Genomic DNA, 19001 nt, shown 5'->3' with positions numbered 1-19001 from the left:
GATTCACATACCCATGACTTGTAAATGTGACTAACAACTAAAATGAGCAGAAGTTAAACATAAATAATATGTGCAAGCAAGTTATGTGAGTGTATATATATCAAGAACACGAAGTCCTCCATGAAGAATTGCCTCACGAGGTCCGAAACTTAACCAACCGGAGTCGGAGAAGTAACTACCAAAGGTAACAAGGGGTGTGTATTATATATATGTTGTACCACCATATTCAAGTGTTAGTAATGTTAGATAAACAAGTTAGAATGAAAGACTATAGTTAGTTTGACTTGAGAAGTCAAACCTTCAAGAATACATAAATAAACAACCTTGAATCTATGGAGGATTTGAGAGAGAATTTGGAGTAAGAGCAAGTGTAAAAATGAAGGAGATGGGTGTGTATATATAGGGTAAGGGTCAAAGCTTATTTACAAGTTTTTTTATTTTTTTTTATTTTATGTTTTGCATGAAAATAGTGTACAGGAGTGTCTAGGCGCCGCGTGAGCTCTTCCTAGCCCTCTGGTCGCGCGGCACGGCGTGCCCAGGGGGGCTGGCCCAGCTCGTCTAGCGGTTCGTTTCGCGTCCGGAAGTTCGTTTTTGATGTATTTTAGTCGTTTTAAGTCCGATTTCGAATCCGTAAAAGAGGTTTTTCAAATTGAAAAAATGGGAATGTTTTGGTAACATAAAAATCCAGTATTTTATATATCATGAGTTTCGGTTTACAAAACGGGTCGGTTTACAACGTAAAACAATGCATAAACGAATACAAACAAGACCCGAAATTGACGAATGTCACACTTGGCCATGACCTTCGCCATGATGGGCCGGACCTAATTTGCGTCCGAGTGAGACTGACCATGTTTATACGTATGGTACCTAAGTAATGTCGAACGCTGTGGTGTTTGATGGGGTGTTTTGTGTGTGACTTGAGTTTATAATTGTGTTTGTTTTAATAGCTTGATTATTCCTAAGCCACGATGGGCCGGACCTAAGTTATGTCTCAAGGGATAATCATGTAAAAGAAATATTTTAACTTGACTATAATTGTGTTTGTTTTATTGATTATACGTGACTAAGTTTAACTTGTTTATGCTTGATGCTTACGTGCACAAGCACAAGTAATGTACATCAGTTGCCTCACATGCACTTCATAGAATTTTTGTTCATGACGTTAATGGGACATATATTAGTAATCTTAGTTTTATACTCTTTTACATATAAAATCATATCAAAACCCGTTTCAATATCTTTCGACCATCCAATTGCTAATTACCCGTGAGGTAATGAATATACCCACTAGTTTATTAATAAATTCCATTTATGGATTCCCAAGTGAATTGCTTATTATATATATATTTATTCTAATTTTCATATAACGTTTTTAACCAAATAAATCATAGAGAAAAGATGCAATACGAAAATTCTTATCGTACAAAACTGTACGCGACAACAGCAAGCGTCCATCTACACTTACGATTCAGTTGAAAGCGGTTAAGCGAGGAGGGTACGATTGTCTTTTTGATTATTCATTTAAATTTGGTAATTCGCGTATAAACGGTTACGAATCTGATATTTCGCTTAATCAAAATCAATTTCTTATTTTACGAAACAAATTTTTTACCAAAAACTATCAATTGAGTTCACGAATCAGTTTTTTCAAGCTATTTTGTGATTTTAGGGTTTTGAAATGGAAGACGATCGCGAAAGTAAGTTTTTGCTGTTTTTGAATTAAGTCACTGTAGATAATTGATTAGTCTAGTTTGATTTTATGATGTTTCATAATATGAACGTATAATGAGCGTGTTAATATAACTGATTATAACATTTTATAATATGAGTGTGTTATGAGCGTTTTATAATTCTGTATGTTAGTTCTCATGATTAGTCTAGTTTGATTTTGTGAGTGTTTTACGAGCATTTTCATATTAGGACTGCCTCTGTGTTTTGATGTTTCATAATACGAACGTATCATGAGCGTGTTACTATATCTGATTAACGTTTTATAATATGAGTGTCTTATGAGCGTGTTACTATTAAGATTGTTAAACTGGATTGATTACAATTTTGAGTGTGTATTTAGCGTCTATGGATTATAATTTTTTTTTGATGTTTTGTGTAGATGAATCAAGTGTTTTGGTTGAAGGTGAAGGGGTTGATATCATTCCTGAAGTTGCTTCTTCTTACAGACCTGTTAAAGGAATGATGTTTTCGTCAATTGATCAAGCATTTGATTTTTATTGTGAATATGCTAAAAAAGCTGGATTTGGGGGCCCGTAAAGGTGGATCTTATGTGCATGGTGGTATACTGAAGACCAAGTACTTTACATGTTGTAAAGAAGGTTACAAGCCAACTAAAAGGTGTGATTCAAAAGGTGATTGTAATGAATCAAGCAAGCCATATTACAAAAGGAGGAAGAGGCCGACAATTAGATGTGGTTGTAGAGCACAGTGAAATCTGTTGATGGTGGTTTTTTCGAGGTAGATGATTTTGTTGAAGGACATAATCATAGAATGGTTGCAGATTCTGATATGCAGTTTGTTCGTTCTGCGAGGAAGTTAACACATGTCCAAGAGGAAGCTATTTATGAGCTTTCTAATATGAACTTGGGACCAGTTAAAGCGTTTAACCTTATGAGAACACAGTACGGTGGGTTTGAAAAGGTAGGTGCAACTAAAGATGATTGTAAGAATTTTAGACAAGGTTTGAACTGTTATATTGGAGAGTATGATGCTGAGATGATTGTTCAGAGATTGTGTGCGAAGAAAACATTTTCATCCGATTATTCTTTTGAATATGATGTCAATGATGATCGTGAGTTAATTCGTATGTTTTGGGCTGATGAGACTTCAAAGAGTAATTATCTTGCATTTGGGGATATTATATTGTCACACCCCGACTTAGGGCCTTGGCGTGTGACCACAAGTTGGTACCTGTTTTGTAAATATATCAGAGTTTATGGATTTATTTTAGCGGAAGACTTTAGATTGAATATAATATTAATTTACATTGAAAATTTACCCGGGAATTAAATACCCGAGTATTAGATTACAAAAGATTGTTTTCATATTACAAGGATTTTATATCAAAAGCGGAGCCATCTTGTACGCGCTTCTATCTTCATTAAGGCTCCAATCCTTATTAATGCTACTTATGCTTAATTACCTGCAATGGGTTGGAAAAATACGTCAGCTATATGCTGGTGAACACGTATGACTCAATTAAACATTTGAATGACAATATAATACAAATATAGTTTTCTCTACAAGCTCAGCAAAAGCATTTCTACTTCTGGTCTATGTACCACTGCCCTACACACACAATTGTTCCCGAGTCATGTTGCCCTTTTCCGGGAGACTAGTTATGACCATTAGCCCGCGGCCACGTAGCCATAGAATGATTAGGCTGAACGGTTATGTTTGGATTCAGACACATGTGTATTCTGTCTGAGTTGACTTTATTTTCTATCTTGTATTATAAAGTTTTAGAGATTACTCGATGTAGACATTGATTGACTCGTTAAGACAAACACTCGTTCGTCTCATTGAGTATAAATATATTTTGACTGATTAAAAAGGTTGACGTATTCACCTGTACCGTCGGTGTTGTAAACCTTGACTGATTGATTGATCGACTGTGAATGATATTAATATATACATAAATAGGTTCGTATGAATGTTTTGAATGATGTTAAGCTATGATTGTAAGCTTAACCTTGAAATCGTTTATCTTTGATTGTGAATGAAAACACTTAGTTTTATGTGACGTTTGATATAGCATGCTTTGGCTTAATAGGTTCTATCACGTTGGTAAGTTTCTCCAGGTAAGTAAACGGGTCCCTCGGTTGATTGGGATTTATGCGAATTACTTTTCCTTAGGCAAGAAACTTACTACTAATGATATCTCCCTTCCAGTTACTTCATGCCCGTCAAAATATCTCTTTTACTTAACATTGCTTCATCATGAAGTAACGTTTTATGAAAACATGATTGTGAATGAATGTTTGTAAAATACGATCAAGGTTAAAGGCCATAGCCTCGATTGATAGTCTAAGCTATAATTCAAATAACTTAAACATAACTCATACCTTAATTCGGATGCTTAGATTGATAACACGATAAGGCAAGACTTGATCTACTCGCTTATGTGATTGCTTGCTTAATTCCAACTTCGTTTCTTGCACATTTTACGAGAAAACAGCACGTCAGCTTACTACGGCAACCGGGCACGCCTTTCGATGTTAACTATGTGAAAGTGGAGGTGAAATGGGATGAGGAGAGCTCAATACCCGTCACCCCCTTTTATAGGCTGATTCAGTACCCTGCGGGTGACACGTGGCCTGTCATATTGTGCCACGTGTCGACACGGTTTCAACACGTGTCCGGTGACTCACCAAGCTCATCGCGCTACGCGATGGGTTTAATTGTTATCCCATCGCGTATCGCGATGAGAACAGATTTTTCAGAATTTGCATTTTAGTCCCTGTACTTCTTAAGTTAGTATTTTTAAGCTTAAATTAAGAGGGTTAGGGACGTGGTGTTACATCCTCCCCACCTTTTGAATAATCTCGTCCTCGAGGTTTATTGGAATAGATTGGGATACTTTTTCTTCATTTCTGACTCGAGTTCCCACGTATACTCTGGTCCTCGTCTTGAATCCCATTTGACTTTCACGAGCTTGAGTCGTTTGTGTTTGAGAAACTTGATCATGCTATCTTCTATGTGAATAGGTTGTTCCACAAACTTAAGCTTCTGATTGATCTTAACATCTTTCAATGGCATAGCAAGGGTTTCGTCGGCTAAACACTTGCGCATATAAGATATGTGTAATACGTCATGAATTCCTTTCATTTCATCAGGTAACTCTAGCCAATAAGCAATTGGTCCAATTCTTTCAAGTATTTTGAATGGTCCAACGAATCTTGGACTCAGTTTTCCTTTCTTCCCGAATCTTACTACACCTTTCCAAGGCGACACTTTCAATAAAACTCTATCGCCTTCTTTAAATTCTAAAGGTTTGCGACGAACGTCCGCATAGCTCTTTTGTCTATCTCTTGCTGCCTTTAATCGTTCTCGGATTTGTATAACTTGATCAGTGGTTCTTTGAACAATTTCAGGTCCTGACAACTGACTATCACCTATTTCTGACCAACATACAGGTGTTCTACACTTACGCCCATACAATGCTTCAAATGGTGCTGCTTGGATACTCGTATGATAGCTGTTGTTGTACGAGAATTCCATTAGCGCAAGATGAGTGTCCCAACTTCCTCCTAAGTCGATAACACAGGCACGAAGCATATCTTCCAAGGTTTGAATTGTTTGTTCACTTTGGCCATCAGTTTGGGTATGATAAGCAGTACTTAGGTTTAATCGAGTCCCCATAGCCTTTTGAAAACTTGACCAAAAATTTGAAGTGAAACGACTATCTCTATCGGATATGATGGATAGCGGCACACCATGTAAGGATACTATGTTTTCGACGTATAAGTGTGCTAACTTATCCATACTATACGTTTCTTGAATTGGAATAAAATGGGTAGACTTGGTAAGTCTATCTACAATAACCCAGATTGCACCATTTTGGCGAGAAGTTTTCGGTAACTTCATGATGAAATCCATAGTTATCATATCCCATTTCCATATCGGGATTTCCGGTTGTTGTAGTAATCCTAACGGCTTTTGATGTTCAACTTTCACTTTTGAACACATCAGGCAGTTAGCTACATACAAAGCAATGTCTTTCTTCATCCCGATCCACCAATAATCATCTTTTAGATTATGATACATCTTGTCGCTTCCCGGATGCATCATGTACTTTAACTTGTGTGCTTCTTCTAAAATCTTATCTCTTAGACTTCCGACCATTGGTACCCAAATCCTAGTACCAAGTCTAAGGATTTCGTCATTTCCTTTAATCAATTGATCGATTGAACCATTCTCTTTTTCAGCTTTAATATTTCCTTCTTCCAGTGCCAATTTCTGAGCTTCTTTGATCTGACTAGCTATATCAACTTTAAGTTCTAATCTGAGAGCTCGAACTCTCTTTGGTTTCTCATGTTCTTTTCTACTTAAGGCGTCAGCCACAAAATTTGCCTTTCCTTCATGATATATGATCTCACGGTCATAGTCATTAAGTGTTTCCATCCAACACATTTGCCTCATATTCAATTCCTTTTGATCGAATATATGCTTCAGACTTTTGTGATCAGTATATACCGTGAATCTTACACCATACAAGTAATGTCGCCATAACTTCAATGCGAATATTATAGCACCCAATTCAAAGTCGTGTGTGGTGTAATTCTTTTCATGAGTTTTCAATTGTCTCGAAGCATAAGCAATCACTTTCTTTCCTTCCAGTTACGGGTAAGTAAACGGGTCCCTCGGTTGATTGGGATTTATGCGAATTACTTTTCCTTAGGCAAGAAACTTACTACTAATGATATCTCCCTTCCAGTTACTACATGCCCGTCAAAATATCTCTTTTATTTAACATTACTTCATCATGAAGTAACGTTTTATGAAAACATGACTGTGAATGAATGTTTGCAAAATACGATCAAGGTTAAAGGCCATAGCCTCGATTGATAGTCTAAGCTATAATTCAAATAACTTAAACATAACTCCTACCTTAATTCAGATGCTTAGATTGATAACACGATAAGGCAGGACTTGATCTACTCGCTTATGTGATTGTTAGCTTAATTCCAACTTCGTTTCTTGCACGTTTTACGAGAAAACAACACGTCGGCTTACTACGACAACCGGGCACGCCTTTCGATGTTAACTATGTGAAAGTGGAGGTGAAATGGGATGAGGAGAGCTCAATACCCGTCACCCCCTTAATAGGCTGATTCAGTTCCTTGTCACCTATCGCGATGCCGCAAAAAGACGCCGCCTTATCTGCGGGTGACACGTGGCCTGTCATATTGTGCCATGGGTCGACACGGTTTCAATACGTGTCCGGTGACTCACCAAGCTCATCGCGCTACGCGATGGGTTTAATTGTTATCCCATCGCGTATCGCGATGAGAACAGATTTTTTAGAATTTGCATTTTAGTCCCTATACTTCTTAAGTTAGTATTTTTAAGCTTAAATTAAGAGGGTTAGGGACGTGGTGTTACATATATCTTTTGATGCTGCATTTAAGACTAACAAGTAAGTTTGTGCGTATGTATAAGATTGTGTGTATGTATATGTTTTTGTGTGTATTTTTATATGATTTTCTATGTACAGGTACAAGATGGTTATTGTCCCGTTCACGGCAATTGATAACCATTGTCATAGTGTTACTGTCTGTGCTGGTTTATTAGCTTCTGAAACTATTGAATCGTACACATGGTTATTGCAAATGTTACTAAAGTCGTTTGGTTAAGCACCGAAGGTTGTTGTTACTGATCAAGACCCTGCTATGAAGCAAGCTATTGCAGCTGTGTTTCCAAATACAAGGCATAGGTTATGTATGTGGCATATCATGAAGAAAGTTGCTGACAAGGTAACTTTCTTAATCGTGTTTTAGGCTGGTTGAATAATGGGCGTTTGACAAGCGTTTAATGGCAGTCGTCTTTTTGTTTTTGATGTTTTAATATGTGAGCGTTTTATGAGCGTGACATGATTATATATTGTATCAACGAGCGTCTACACAAGCGTTTTAATATGTTTTTTTTGTGTATCAGGTGGGGGATAATTTATGTAACAACGAAGATTTTAAGAGTAGGCTATGTAACATTGTGTGGGCCGATTCAATTAGTCCTTTAGAATTTGAGGAAAAATGGCAGGCTATAATGGTTGAGTTTGAGCTTGACAAGAATAAATGGCTTACTGATATGTATGAAATCAGATTTGACTGGATACCTGCTTTTTACAGAGATGAACTTTTGTCTGGATTGATGCGTACAACATCAAGATCAGAGAGCGAAAACCATGTTTTTGGAAAAGCTACAAATTCTCAATTAACATTGGTTGAGTTTTTCAATCATTTTGATTTTTGTATGGAGATACAGAGATACAATGGCAGACGGTGTGATCATGATAGTAGGTACACGTATCCGCAGTTAGAAACCAGAAGTTATCTAGAAAGAGAAGCGGTTAGAATATATACAAGAGCTATATTTAATGATCTTCAAGATTAAATGAATGAAATTGTTGGTGGTGTTTTACAATTCAGTTCATTTGAAGAAGAAGGAGGGTTTTTGAGGTGTAAAATAATGGATTTTAATGCGTATGTTCCAGGTTTTTTGGAGGTAATTATGAGCATTTATTAAGCGTTTTAGTTTAAAGTTGTTTAAGATTAAGTTAAATAACAAGCGTTTAATAAGAGTTTTATTTTTTTAGGTTGTGTTTAAAAAGGACGATGAGTTTGGTGAAGAGTCTATTGCAACATGCTCCTGCAAAAGATTCGAACAATATGGTTTGTTGTGTCGTCATATTTTCTACGTCATGAATATGTATCAAGTCAAGAAATTCCCTAAAAGATATATAAATGATCGATGGAGGAAAGAGGCTGCGGTGAATATTAGAACAGTTCCAATGTCAGAGTTTGGGAATGATCAGAACATGAAGATAAAAGAAATTTCAAGAGAAATAAAGTATGCCGGTGGATACCTTATCAATAGTTATGTTGCAGATATTGATGAATTGATAAAAGTTAGAGATGAGATGAATTTGATGATTGAAAAAGCAGACTTAACTCGGTATGAAAAAGTACGTCCATCTAAAAGGGATAGATTTGCTGCTGTTTTAGGTTTTGAACAGCCATCAGAAGTTACTGTTCGTGTACCTACTGGAATAAGAAACAAGGGTCGTGGCTCGCACAAAATAATTAAATCGAAGAAAGAGATAGCCATTAGTCGCTCTGGGAAGGGTTATAGGGAGTGTCAAATTTGTCACAAAACTGGCCACAACAGCCGAACTTGTAAAGCAATGCAGCAGCAACCGCAACAATGAACTCGTAGGAAGTTTAGTTTTTTTGTGTTTTTAGATTGTGTGTTTTGTATGTACCTTTTGTTACACAAGCGTTTCACTAGCGTATGACAAAGAGTATGACAAATGTGATTGATTGTTTTAGATAGAAAAAGAGTTTTTTTTTTGGGTTTTATGATGTGTGTTTCACAAACGTATAACAAGCGTATGACAAGCGTATAACAAGAGTATCACAAAATTATAACAAAAGATAAAAAGTTTATTTTTTTTTAATGGTTACACCCCATCAGACCCCATCATCAGACCCCATCAACCCAAACCCCATCAACCCCCACCGCTCCCTGTTTCTTGATCTTCTCACGCCCATCTTTCTTGAACTCCATGTTGGCTGACAAATTTGAAACCGTGTCAACCAAAGTACCATACACAGAGTTGTAGCATGTAGTCTGCTGCTTGAGGAACTCAGCAGTCTGTGCCTTGAACTCACTGTCTGGTAGCTGCATGAGTTCATTGTATGCATCAAGAGTTTTTGATTTCTCTTGAAGCACGTAGGCCTGTGAGTGTTGAAGCGCGTTGAGAAACTTCTCGTCTTTTTGTTTCTCAAGATCAAGTTTTGCATTCGCCATGCTTTTCACGGCTTTATCACTTGAAAACATTTTTGTGTGTGTTTTTTTTTGAGTTTTTTTGTGTGATATTATTAACAACAATGCATGTGAAATATATAGACATAATTTGGATGTCTACTAATTGTGGGTAGTTGAGATATAGTTTATTTGTTCTATGTCATTTAATTTGATGTAGGCTATGATCATCACACAAACTGCATTTATTATATTTTAAGTGTGATACAAGCGTGATATATATATATATATATATATATATATATATATATATTAATGTTGTTTGATTGTTGACATAGTATAATTTAATTTAAGTGATTAGATGTTGGCTATCATTACAAAAATCTTTTTTTTTGGACTTAAATTTTGGCAGATGAGTTGTAATAAATGTAATTTTAAGTTTTTGACAAAACTAGATTATAAATTAGTTTTTTTTAACGAGATTCGATGGCTTAGCGTGTGAAAGCGCACAAGAGCGTATAATGAGCGTCTCATACAAGAGTGTAATGAACTTACACTGTTGGTATGTTGCGTCCGTGAGCATGCACTTATGAGCGTTGTTCAAGCGTTTTGTCTTTTTATTATTATTATTTTTCACTATTTTTGGCCCGTGACCCTGCAGTTGTTTGTTTTGTCCTTTTTTGTACTATTTGGTCCGTGATATTTTTCCTATATATATGTTATATTTTGTCACAGTTATATCCACCCATCCCAAAATCAGTAATAAAGGATGCCTCATCATCTTCATCATCTTTCAAGGAAGCGTTGAAGATGAAAATTGTTGAGTAGGTAGCCGCCGACAAAGCTTGCCGTGACAAGCTAACACATGAGTTTGTGATGCTTAATAATAACATGGATTACAGGGATGTTATTACAAACGTTATTGTCAAAATGCCTGCCAGTGCTATCTGAGATCTTGCGGTTTTGTTTATGGTTGACATAGGGAAGAATGAGTTAGAACAGTTCAAAGATTTATCAAATGCAATTCTTGAGCTAAACTGTTCAATTAAATTGAAGTTGGATTTTCTCAAGTTACTATTAGAGTAGGAGGCAAGTGGGTGATGTTTGAGAGTTTCATGAGCGTTTTGTAATGTTTTTTTTAATCATGTACTCCGTAGTATTTTGTGCGGTAATAATAAAATTCCAATGTTGTTGTTAGTTGTTTGTTTATAACATAAGGCCATTGATTAAAATAGACAAAAAATTCAAATTAGTGTTTTCCTTCTTTTGAGTTCTTCAACCATCTCATCCGCGGACATTTCTTTGTCGTTATTTTCCATAAATTCTTGCGCCTTCTCGATTAGTTGATCTCTATTCTTGTTTATATCCGACAGAAGGATTTTTGCCAAATATTTTGTCCTCAACTTTAGCTGATTCACTTGTCTTGGACATTCCTTGTAAAATCCGCACGTCCACGGTTTCTTCCCATCATACTTCTTCATGTGTCTCATAGCAAAAATCCCACAATCTACCCCGTTTTTGGTTGTTCTCCATGACATCCTTAATCTTGTGATTGGAGCCTTACTGATTTGTTCAGCAATGGGGTAATTGATTTTCTTAAGATACATGTAGAAGAGGGTTCTCTAAAAATACATTAAAAGCAGTTAAGTAATTCACAAATATTATAATAGATTTTTTGTTGAGAGTTTGTTGAGCGTTTACCAGGATTTGAGGATGCTTTTTGTACCTTTCTACAAAAAGTCTTTTGATTTCTTTTTGTTTGTCTTCTGGGTTTTTAAACTTTTTATTAGCGGGTACTTCTTGATGTCCATTGTTGTCAAGCAACTCTATCACTCCGGTTTGAAGGTTGAAAACAACCACATAGAAGTGATCTCTATCTAGTATTGGGACGAAGAAAACAGCAACTTTCTTCATTGTTTTGACATCAGACCTCATCAGCTCTTTCTCAATGTTGTCCGTAAACACATCGAGTCTTTGTTCGTTTGTGTGACCAAATTCCTCATTATAATGGTCGCTTGTCTGCATAAGAATTCAAATAAGTTTAACAAGCATTTAACAAGCGTTTTTAAGATAACATGTATAGTTAAAGCATACCAGCAGTGTGCTTGTACCAAAGAACCTGAATGGTGATTCTGCAGATTTTTTCTTTTCTTCAAAGTTCATGAGTTCATAGAATGCATTCATTGCGTTTGTTCTTATATATAAACCAGGACAAAAACTCTCAAAAATCACCTTAAATGAATCGGTGTAAGTACTCTTGAAAACCTCTTCCCATATGTCGTTAAGGCAAAAAAATATATACCCTGCAATTGTTTTCTCATCATCTGTGACTGTTGTGTTTAGTTCAACCTCTCTTAAAACATATGGTGATCTCAATGTAGGAGGTAACTTTCTTTTTCTTTCTTCTCTCACCAACTCTTTGTCTTTATTTTCTTGTATTAATGATACAGGAGATGTAATTTTGGGTATCATTTTTGAAGTTGATGTCGGTGTTATGAAATTTTCACTTGGTGACATCTCAGCTTCAGCTTTTGAAATTTTCACTTGGTTTTTCTCTTCAATTCTAGTAACTGAAAAACAAGTTAAAGTCACTGAAGCAGGTTACTAATTTTTTTTTATAAAGCAAATGCATTTTTTTTATGTCTTACCTATGATATCTTCGAGAGTTGCATCAGTGTTTATTAGATCAACACCATCTTTGTTTTCTCCTCCTCGTATCATCTCTGATGCAAGGGAACTAGACTCTTGGGCATTTGTATGAACATGCACCACATGAGCTTCAAGCAAGATAACTGTGAAGCAATAAGTATGAGCGTGTAGAAAGCGTTTATGTATGAAAATGGTAAAAAAAATATAGATAAGCGTTTAAGAATTGTTTAATACCTTCAGCTTCATTTGGAACTTCTGCTTCCTTTGGATGCACTACATGAGCTTCAAGTGAGATAAGTGTTTAAGAAGCGTTTAAGAAAAAAATACAGATAAGAAGCATTTAAGAAGCGTTTAATACCTTCAGCTTCTTTTGCAACAGTGTGTTCCATCTTTCGTCTTTCGATCCAACTTGTGAATCTTAAGATAGCGTTTAAAAAGCGTTTAAGTTTAAACATACTAACAGAGCGTTTGAAAAGCGTTTAAGTTTATTATTTAAGAATAAAAATACCTTCTTTTGCCCATGCAAGTACTGTAGAGACAACTGAATCAAGTTTATTATTCCCTTCTAGCTCTGTTACATTAATTTCTTCATCTTTGTTTAGTTGAGATTCATTACCAATGACACCTGTTATTTAATCTTTTATAAATAATATTTCTTTAAAGTTGTATAAAAGAAGTTTTTAATTTATTACCTTTTTTGTGCCCCTCAACCTCGATATTTACCACTGCATCACCAACTCCTGCACCACTAACTTCTGCACCACTAACTCTTGCATCATCAACAGTTTCCCCAGATTTTTTCTTTTCTTCTGATAGATTATAAACTTCAGGAATCGTACCACTTCCTTCTTCACCAAGCACAGTATTTGAACCAACTACTGCATCTAAATGAACTGTCTCAATTGCGGCAACTGTAAAAGAAGTGGAAACTTTCAAAGACATATATATTTTTTTTATAAAGAGTTAGATTGCTTTTCTCACCTAAATTAAGGAGTGTGTTGTTTTTCATGGGTTCACTTTCTTGTGTTTTGGTAACCACATTAGGATTGAACATGTCTTCCCAATCACAACACCTAGTAAAGATATGTGGATTTGATAGATGTTTTCCTTCCCTTCATGGACTAATTTATTGATTTCTTTGCAAAGTATTTCAAATTTCTTCATCTTCTTATCCATTTTCTTATACCAAGACTGTAAAATGAAAATATAGTTTTTAATTAAATTAAGATATTATGATTTTATGTATGTCTTACCTTTTCTTCCTTTGTTTCTTTTGGTGGTAGGTAAGCAGATATTCCAGACAGCTGAAGTGGGGTCATATAAAAGTCGACCAGCTCTTGTGTGTGTGTTCCCAATGGCATTTGCAAACTCAAATGTGAATACGTATCATCATCATCAAATTCGCCGTCGGCATTGTGATCGGCATTATCTGATTCTGTTTCACTACCCCCATCTGCCCCTGACATATGTTAATGTATCATTAAAAGAAATACACATTAGATGAAAATAACAAGTTTTTTGTTACCGTGTTTTTGGTTGTCACCATCTGTATCAGGCTGATGTATCGCGTTGTCACCAGCAGGTGCCCCACCAACTGTTTGTGCAGGTTTATCAGCAGAAGGAATATCAACTGTATTATCATCTTTAGCTGCAATTTCACCAGCAGATGCAATCTCAGGAGTTATCTTGTCACCGATGGCTGCAATCTCACCAGAAGCTGCAAATCATCTTTACCAGCAGCTGCAGAATCAGCAGTATCATCTTTAGCTGCAATCTCACCAGCAGCTGCAATCTCAGGAATTATCTTGTAACCGGTGGCTGCATTCTCACCAGAAGCTTCAACATCATTTTTACAAGCAGCTGCAGCATCAGTAGTATCATATTTAGCTTCCTCGTTTTCAACATTCTCATACGCATGAGCGTATTCCTTGTTTTCAGAATCATCATTTACAGGAGGTCCATTATTATACAAGTATTTCTCCATCCTTCCAAGAGTTGTTGTTGTTATGTAGTTGACTGCAGGAGTTGTGACCGGAGCCACAAATGTACCATATTTCTTCCGGTACTCATGTTTGTAAAGCATCGTAAGAAAGGTGATTGGACCGTTGTATTGTTCATTTTCATCTTTCCATTATTCCTTTGTCATCTTTAGGTTTTCAATTACATAGCCGCACCAGTCCATATTTGGAATATCTGTGAGATTATCGATTGCGGAGATGAATCGTTGGTTGATTGTTGTTGATTTTGTAATAAAACCTATACATGTGTTGAACAACACAAGGAAATTAATTTTAAACATGTCACCAACTCCTTGATCATTCGTCAATTTCTCTCTCACATGCTTTATAGTTATTCTTGGAGTCGGGAATTGGTTCTTGAACATATCAGTAGTTGCATCATCCCCCAACCTTGGTCTACTCCTGTCTAAAACGGGTATTTTACCCATTGGTATACCCAACACCTCATGAACTTTTGTTGCTGTTATCTTAATAACACCGCTGCCGATGTTCAATTCATTAAACCGGTGATCGTAGTTTATCAGCAACCAATGCCCTAACATTGATGGAGTTTGGGTAATTTGCAGGTTTAATATTGAACCAAACCCCATTTCTTTCAAACAATCTTTTTGGGCAGAGCTCATTGCACTCACTACATCGACAATGTTAAATGGTGTACATCTGAGCCGCAACTTTCTGTCTAGAAATTCAACAAAAGGTTTCCTTTGTACCCTCTCAGCTGGTTTCTTTTCTTTAACAACCTTCCTCCTTGGTTTTTGGAAGTCTGAGTCTGAACTACTCTCTTCCACCTCTTTCCTCTTCTTTGATAAAAATTCGTTGATTGGAACTTCAAAGTCTGAATCAGAGTTTGCTTCAACAAGTTTTGTCTTAAGCTTTTTGACTCCGGCACAACTTGTTTTGTTTTAACCTTTCGCTTAACTGATCACACATAAAACTCAGATGTTAAATAACTTTAAAATGCTCATCAAACGCCTAATACTATATGCAAAACCAGTTGTTAAAGAACAATTAAGGAACCTGATAAAGAACCTGTTAACAAACAAGCTTACCAAACGCTCATCAAACGCACAAGAGCAGTTAAAGAACCTGTTATTCAGTCATATCAAAGAAGACTACCAAACGCATGCCAAACGCTTGCCAAACGCACAAGAACTCATAAAAGAACCTGTTATTCAGTCATCACAAACAAGACTGCCAAACGCTTGCCAAACGCACAAGACCAGTTAAGGAACCTGTTATTCAGTTATCACAAACAAGACTCCGAAACGCATGACAAACGCTTGCCAAACGCACAAGACCATTTAAGGAACCTGTTATTCAGTTATCACAAACAAGACTCCCAAACGCATGCCAAACGCTTGCCAACAGAGGTTAATTGACAACGTAATAAACAATAATTAATACAATTTAAGATAAAGTTAAACCCTAAAACGATTACAGTTTACTGATTTACTGATTTCTAAAACCTAAAACGATTACAGGAATAATAAACAAACACCTGATTTACTAATAATCTGAGGTTTGTCTTGTTTAAACTTTGATCTTCGTTCCTTTGTTTTATCCATCTTCATTTTTCGATTGAATGTAGCGTGCTTCAGTTGTTTCGTCGCCGGAATAGTTGATTGAATTAGTACGCTTTCGTCACCAAGATTAAGTTTATGGTAACCGCTCGCTTAATTGAGAGTGATTTTAGGGATAATAATTGACGATGTTACCATTTTTGAAGAAAGAGGCGCGTGTTTTAAAAAAATTGATCGGGCGCTTGATTGTGTCACGTACTGTTTGTACAATAAGCAATTAACATACGTTCACCGCCCTCATAAATCATAAATATGGAAACTCAAAAGCTAATGGATTAGTAGATTACGTACTCAAAAAATTGTCTTCGAGTGTGGTTTTGGCCTTTGGGTAAAGATGGACGTATTTTTATGGTATTTGATTAAATGCCACCTGATGCTATGCTATACATGTATGATGTATCGTTACCTGTGTCTTGGATATTACTTTGGGTTTGTCAAATTTTTACCAAAGTAAATGAAGATTTTACCAAACCAAAGAGCTCAAATAGCTTGAAAATTGTTAAATAATTTGATTTAAGGCAACCTCAATAAGTTAAGTTAATAAACTAGAAAAAAGCTCGACTATAAAAATAGTATTCATTTGCTTGATTTTTAATGGAGGCTTCTCATGTATTTGACCTGAATTCATGGGTATAGGTCTTACCAAACCCAGATATTCCTTAAACGGGTTAGAACATCTCATTAAATAAAAAATTATTCTCACCAAATTATAGATGTAAAAATCCTATAAAATATGATATACTAAAAATTAATATCTTATTTATTTTAAAAAAGATATATATATATTATTTAAATTAAAAACCAATTTTATAGTAAAAAAATAAACGGGTCTTGGGTCTCATCAAAACCATATAGCTTTTAAACTGAGTTATAACATCTCATTTATTTGTGAAATAATTTATCATCAAACCATAAGTATATTATTAATATTCATACAATAAAAAAATATAAATTAAAAAAAAATAAATATTAGAACAAACAATATAAAACAACGTCTGATCAAACCATAAGTATATTATTAGCTATCATAAGTATTATTATAACTAAAAAAACCAACTTTATAGTAAAAAGTTAAACGGGTTTTGGGTCTCATCAAAACCATATAGCTTTTAAACCGGGTTATAACATCTCATTTATTTGTGAAACAATTTATCATCAAACCATAAGTATATTATTAACTTTCATACAATAAAAAAAATATAAATTTAAAAAATAAATAAATATTAGAATAAACAATATAAAACACCCCCGTAATACGGGGGACAAAAACTAGTCCTTGTATATAAATTGAGAAAAGATTCCCCGACGCCATTAGCTGATTAAATTTTGGCTGGTTCCATTTATATTTTATCTTACTAAATATTTGTTTCATTTGATGTCCTTTGGTTTGGTTTTAGACTTTATTTTAGTTCTTTAAATATTCAAATTATCATAACAAATATTTAATAATAATCAATTTGCTACCTCACCATATGTCTATATATATACACACATATATTCTATGAGAGATAGCTGGACTAATCCTCTCTATATAACTCTTATATCATCTTCACCTTAAGCCAACTCTCTTTGTGTTATCGAAAGACAATGACAAGCCTTACAAGAAAGTTAGTTTTTTATGCTGTGACCTTTTTATATGTGTTTGCTCAATTTATTGAATACACTCTTATGCAGAGGCTTTTTTTTTTTTTGTATCTATGAGAAAGTGGTTGTATGCATCTAAAAAAACATATAGAAATAACGATCTCTAGAGCATTTTATAACATCGAAACAAAAATCAAACTATATGAATAGGATTTTATCTATATTGTCTTTTATTCCTTTAGAACATATGTTGGAAAAATAAGTTATTTGGGTAAAAACCATATGTAGGCTAGAAGGAAAGGTAGCATTGATAACCGGTGGAGCGAGTGGAATTGGGGAGTGCACTGCAAAACTCTTTGCTGAACATGGAGCAAAAGTTGTAATTGCAGATGTGCAAGATCAACTTGGTCAAACAGTTTGTGAGTCCATAGGATCATCAAACTCGATATATGTCCATTGCGATGTAACAAACGAAGATCATGTGAAAAACGCAGTAGACGTTGCAGTTGAAACTTATGGGAAGCTCGATATCATGTTTTGTAATGCAGGGATAGTAGATCCTAACAAGCAACGCATCGTTGATAATGAAAAAACCGACTTTGAACGTGTGCTTAGCGTCAATGTCACAGGTGTCTTTCTAAGCATGAAACATGCTGCAAGAGTCATGGTTCCAGCACGAGCTGGCTCAATAATATCGACGGCTAGCATTTCTTCAAATGTTGCTGGTGCGGCCTCACATGCTTATTGTTGTGCAAAGCATGCCGTGGCTGGTCTAACCAAGAATCTAGCGGTCGAACTTGGACAATTTGGTATTCGTGTCAATTGTTTGTCACCTTATGCTATCGTCACCCCTTTAGCCACGAGTTTTGTCGGGCTTGAAGCAGAGGCGCTAGAAAATGCGATGAATCATCTAGCCAATCTTAAGGGAGTGACGCTTATGACAGATGATGTTGCTAAGGCCGCCCTTTTTCTTGTGAGTGACGAAGCAAAGTATATTAGTGGACAAAATCTATTTATTGATGGTGGGTTCAGCATTGTTAATCCATCATTCAACATGTTTCAATACCCCGAGAATCCTTAAAACAACATTTATGTCTTTAATTTGAGTATTTATAATAAGACAAATCACATGGTGTATGTTCTTATAAAAGTTCTAACCAACAATTGTGTTGGCTTAAGCTCTATTACTGGGTACTTGTATTAGCGCTTCCGATTTCCGGTTGTGTTCTTTTAATGATAAACAAATAATATGATACATACGATAAATAGAAGTTTTATAGTAAGTTACAAAATAAAGACAAGTATAATATATTCTTAGATTTAAACGATTAGATGATCTCAAGGTTCCAATAAGAATTATCGATGATCTTGTAAGTTATTATTAGAAAAGTTGTATATTCACATTGGAGGTAACCAACATGGAAACATCCATACTAGTTTTGGTTCAGACAACATACTTATATATTGAAATGTAAAAATATGACTGATCGAGTATGTCCGGCCCAAAATTCCATGAAACTATTCGGCCCAATTGAAACGTTATTTATTTTAAAATAAATGATCACATATTCACATCAACTACTATTAGTACCTCCTTTTAATACATAGTTCTTAAGCAACTTTGTTTTGCTATCTAAAAAGGGGCTAACGGTGCAGCTTGCAGCTCGTTTAT

General features: G+C 35.4%; 1 protein-coding gene and 1 pseudogene across 1 annotated transcript; both read left to right on the top strand.

The window, feature by feature from the left end:
• The first annotated feature begins 2193 nt into the window (after window positions 1–2193).
• Window positions 2194–8941, top strand: LOC143571022 (protein FAR1-RELATED SEQUENCE 5-like; annotated as a pseudogene).
• An 8327-nt stretch (window positions 8942–17268) lies between these two features.
• LOC143571014 (secoisolariciresinol dehydrogenase-like) lies at window positions 17269–18435 on the top strand. The gene is made up of 2 exons (XM_077056528.1): window positions 17269–17352; window positions 17618–18435. Exons 1-2 carry the CDS (start codon window positions 17333–17335, stop codon window positions 18408–18410), a joined length of 813 nt encoding a protein of 270 aa, XP_076912643.1. The 5' UTR covers window positions 17269–17332; the 3' UTR covers window positions 18411–18435.
• The last annotated feature ends 566 nt before the right edge of the window (window positions 18436–19001 follow it).

The sequence above is a fragment of the Bidens hawaiensis genome, unplaced genomic scaffold, assembly GCF_021521415.1.
Source record: "Bidens hawaiensis isolate Kalapana, Puna unplaced genomic scaffold, B.hawaiensis_p1.1 tig00025182_1, whole genome shotgun sequence".
In the NCBI taxonomy this organism is placed as follows: Eukaryota; Viridiplantae; Streptophyta; class Magnoliopsida; order Asterales; family Asteraceae; genus Bidens; species Bidens hawaiensis.
The sequence above is the reverse complement of the archived record's forward strand: the minus strand, read 5'-3'. Positions and strand labels throughout refer to the sequence as shown.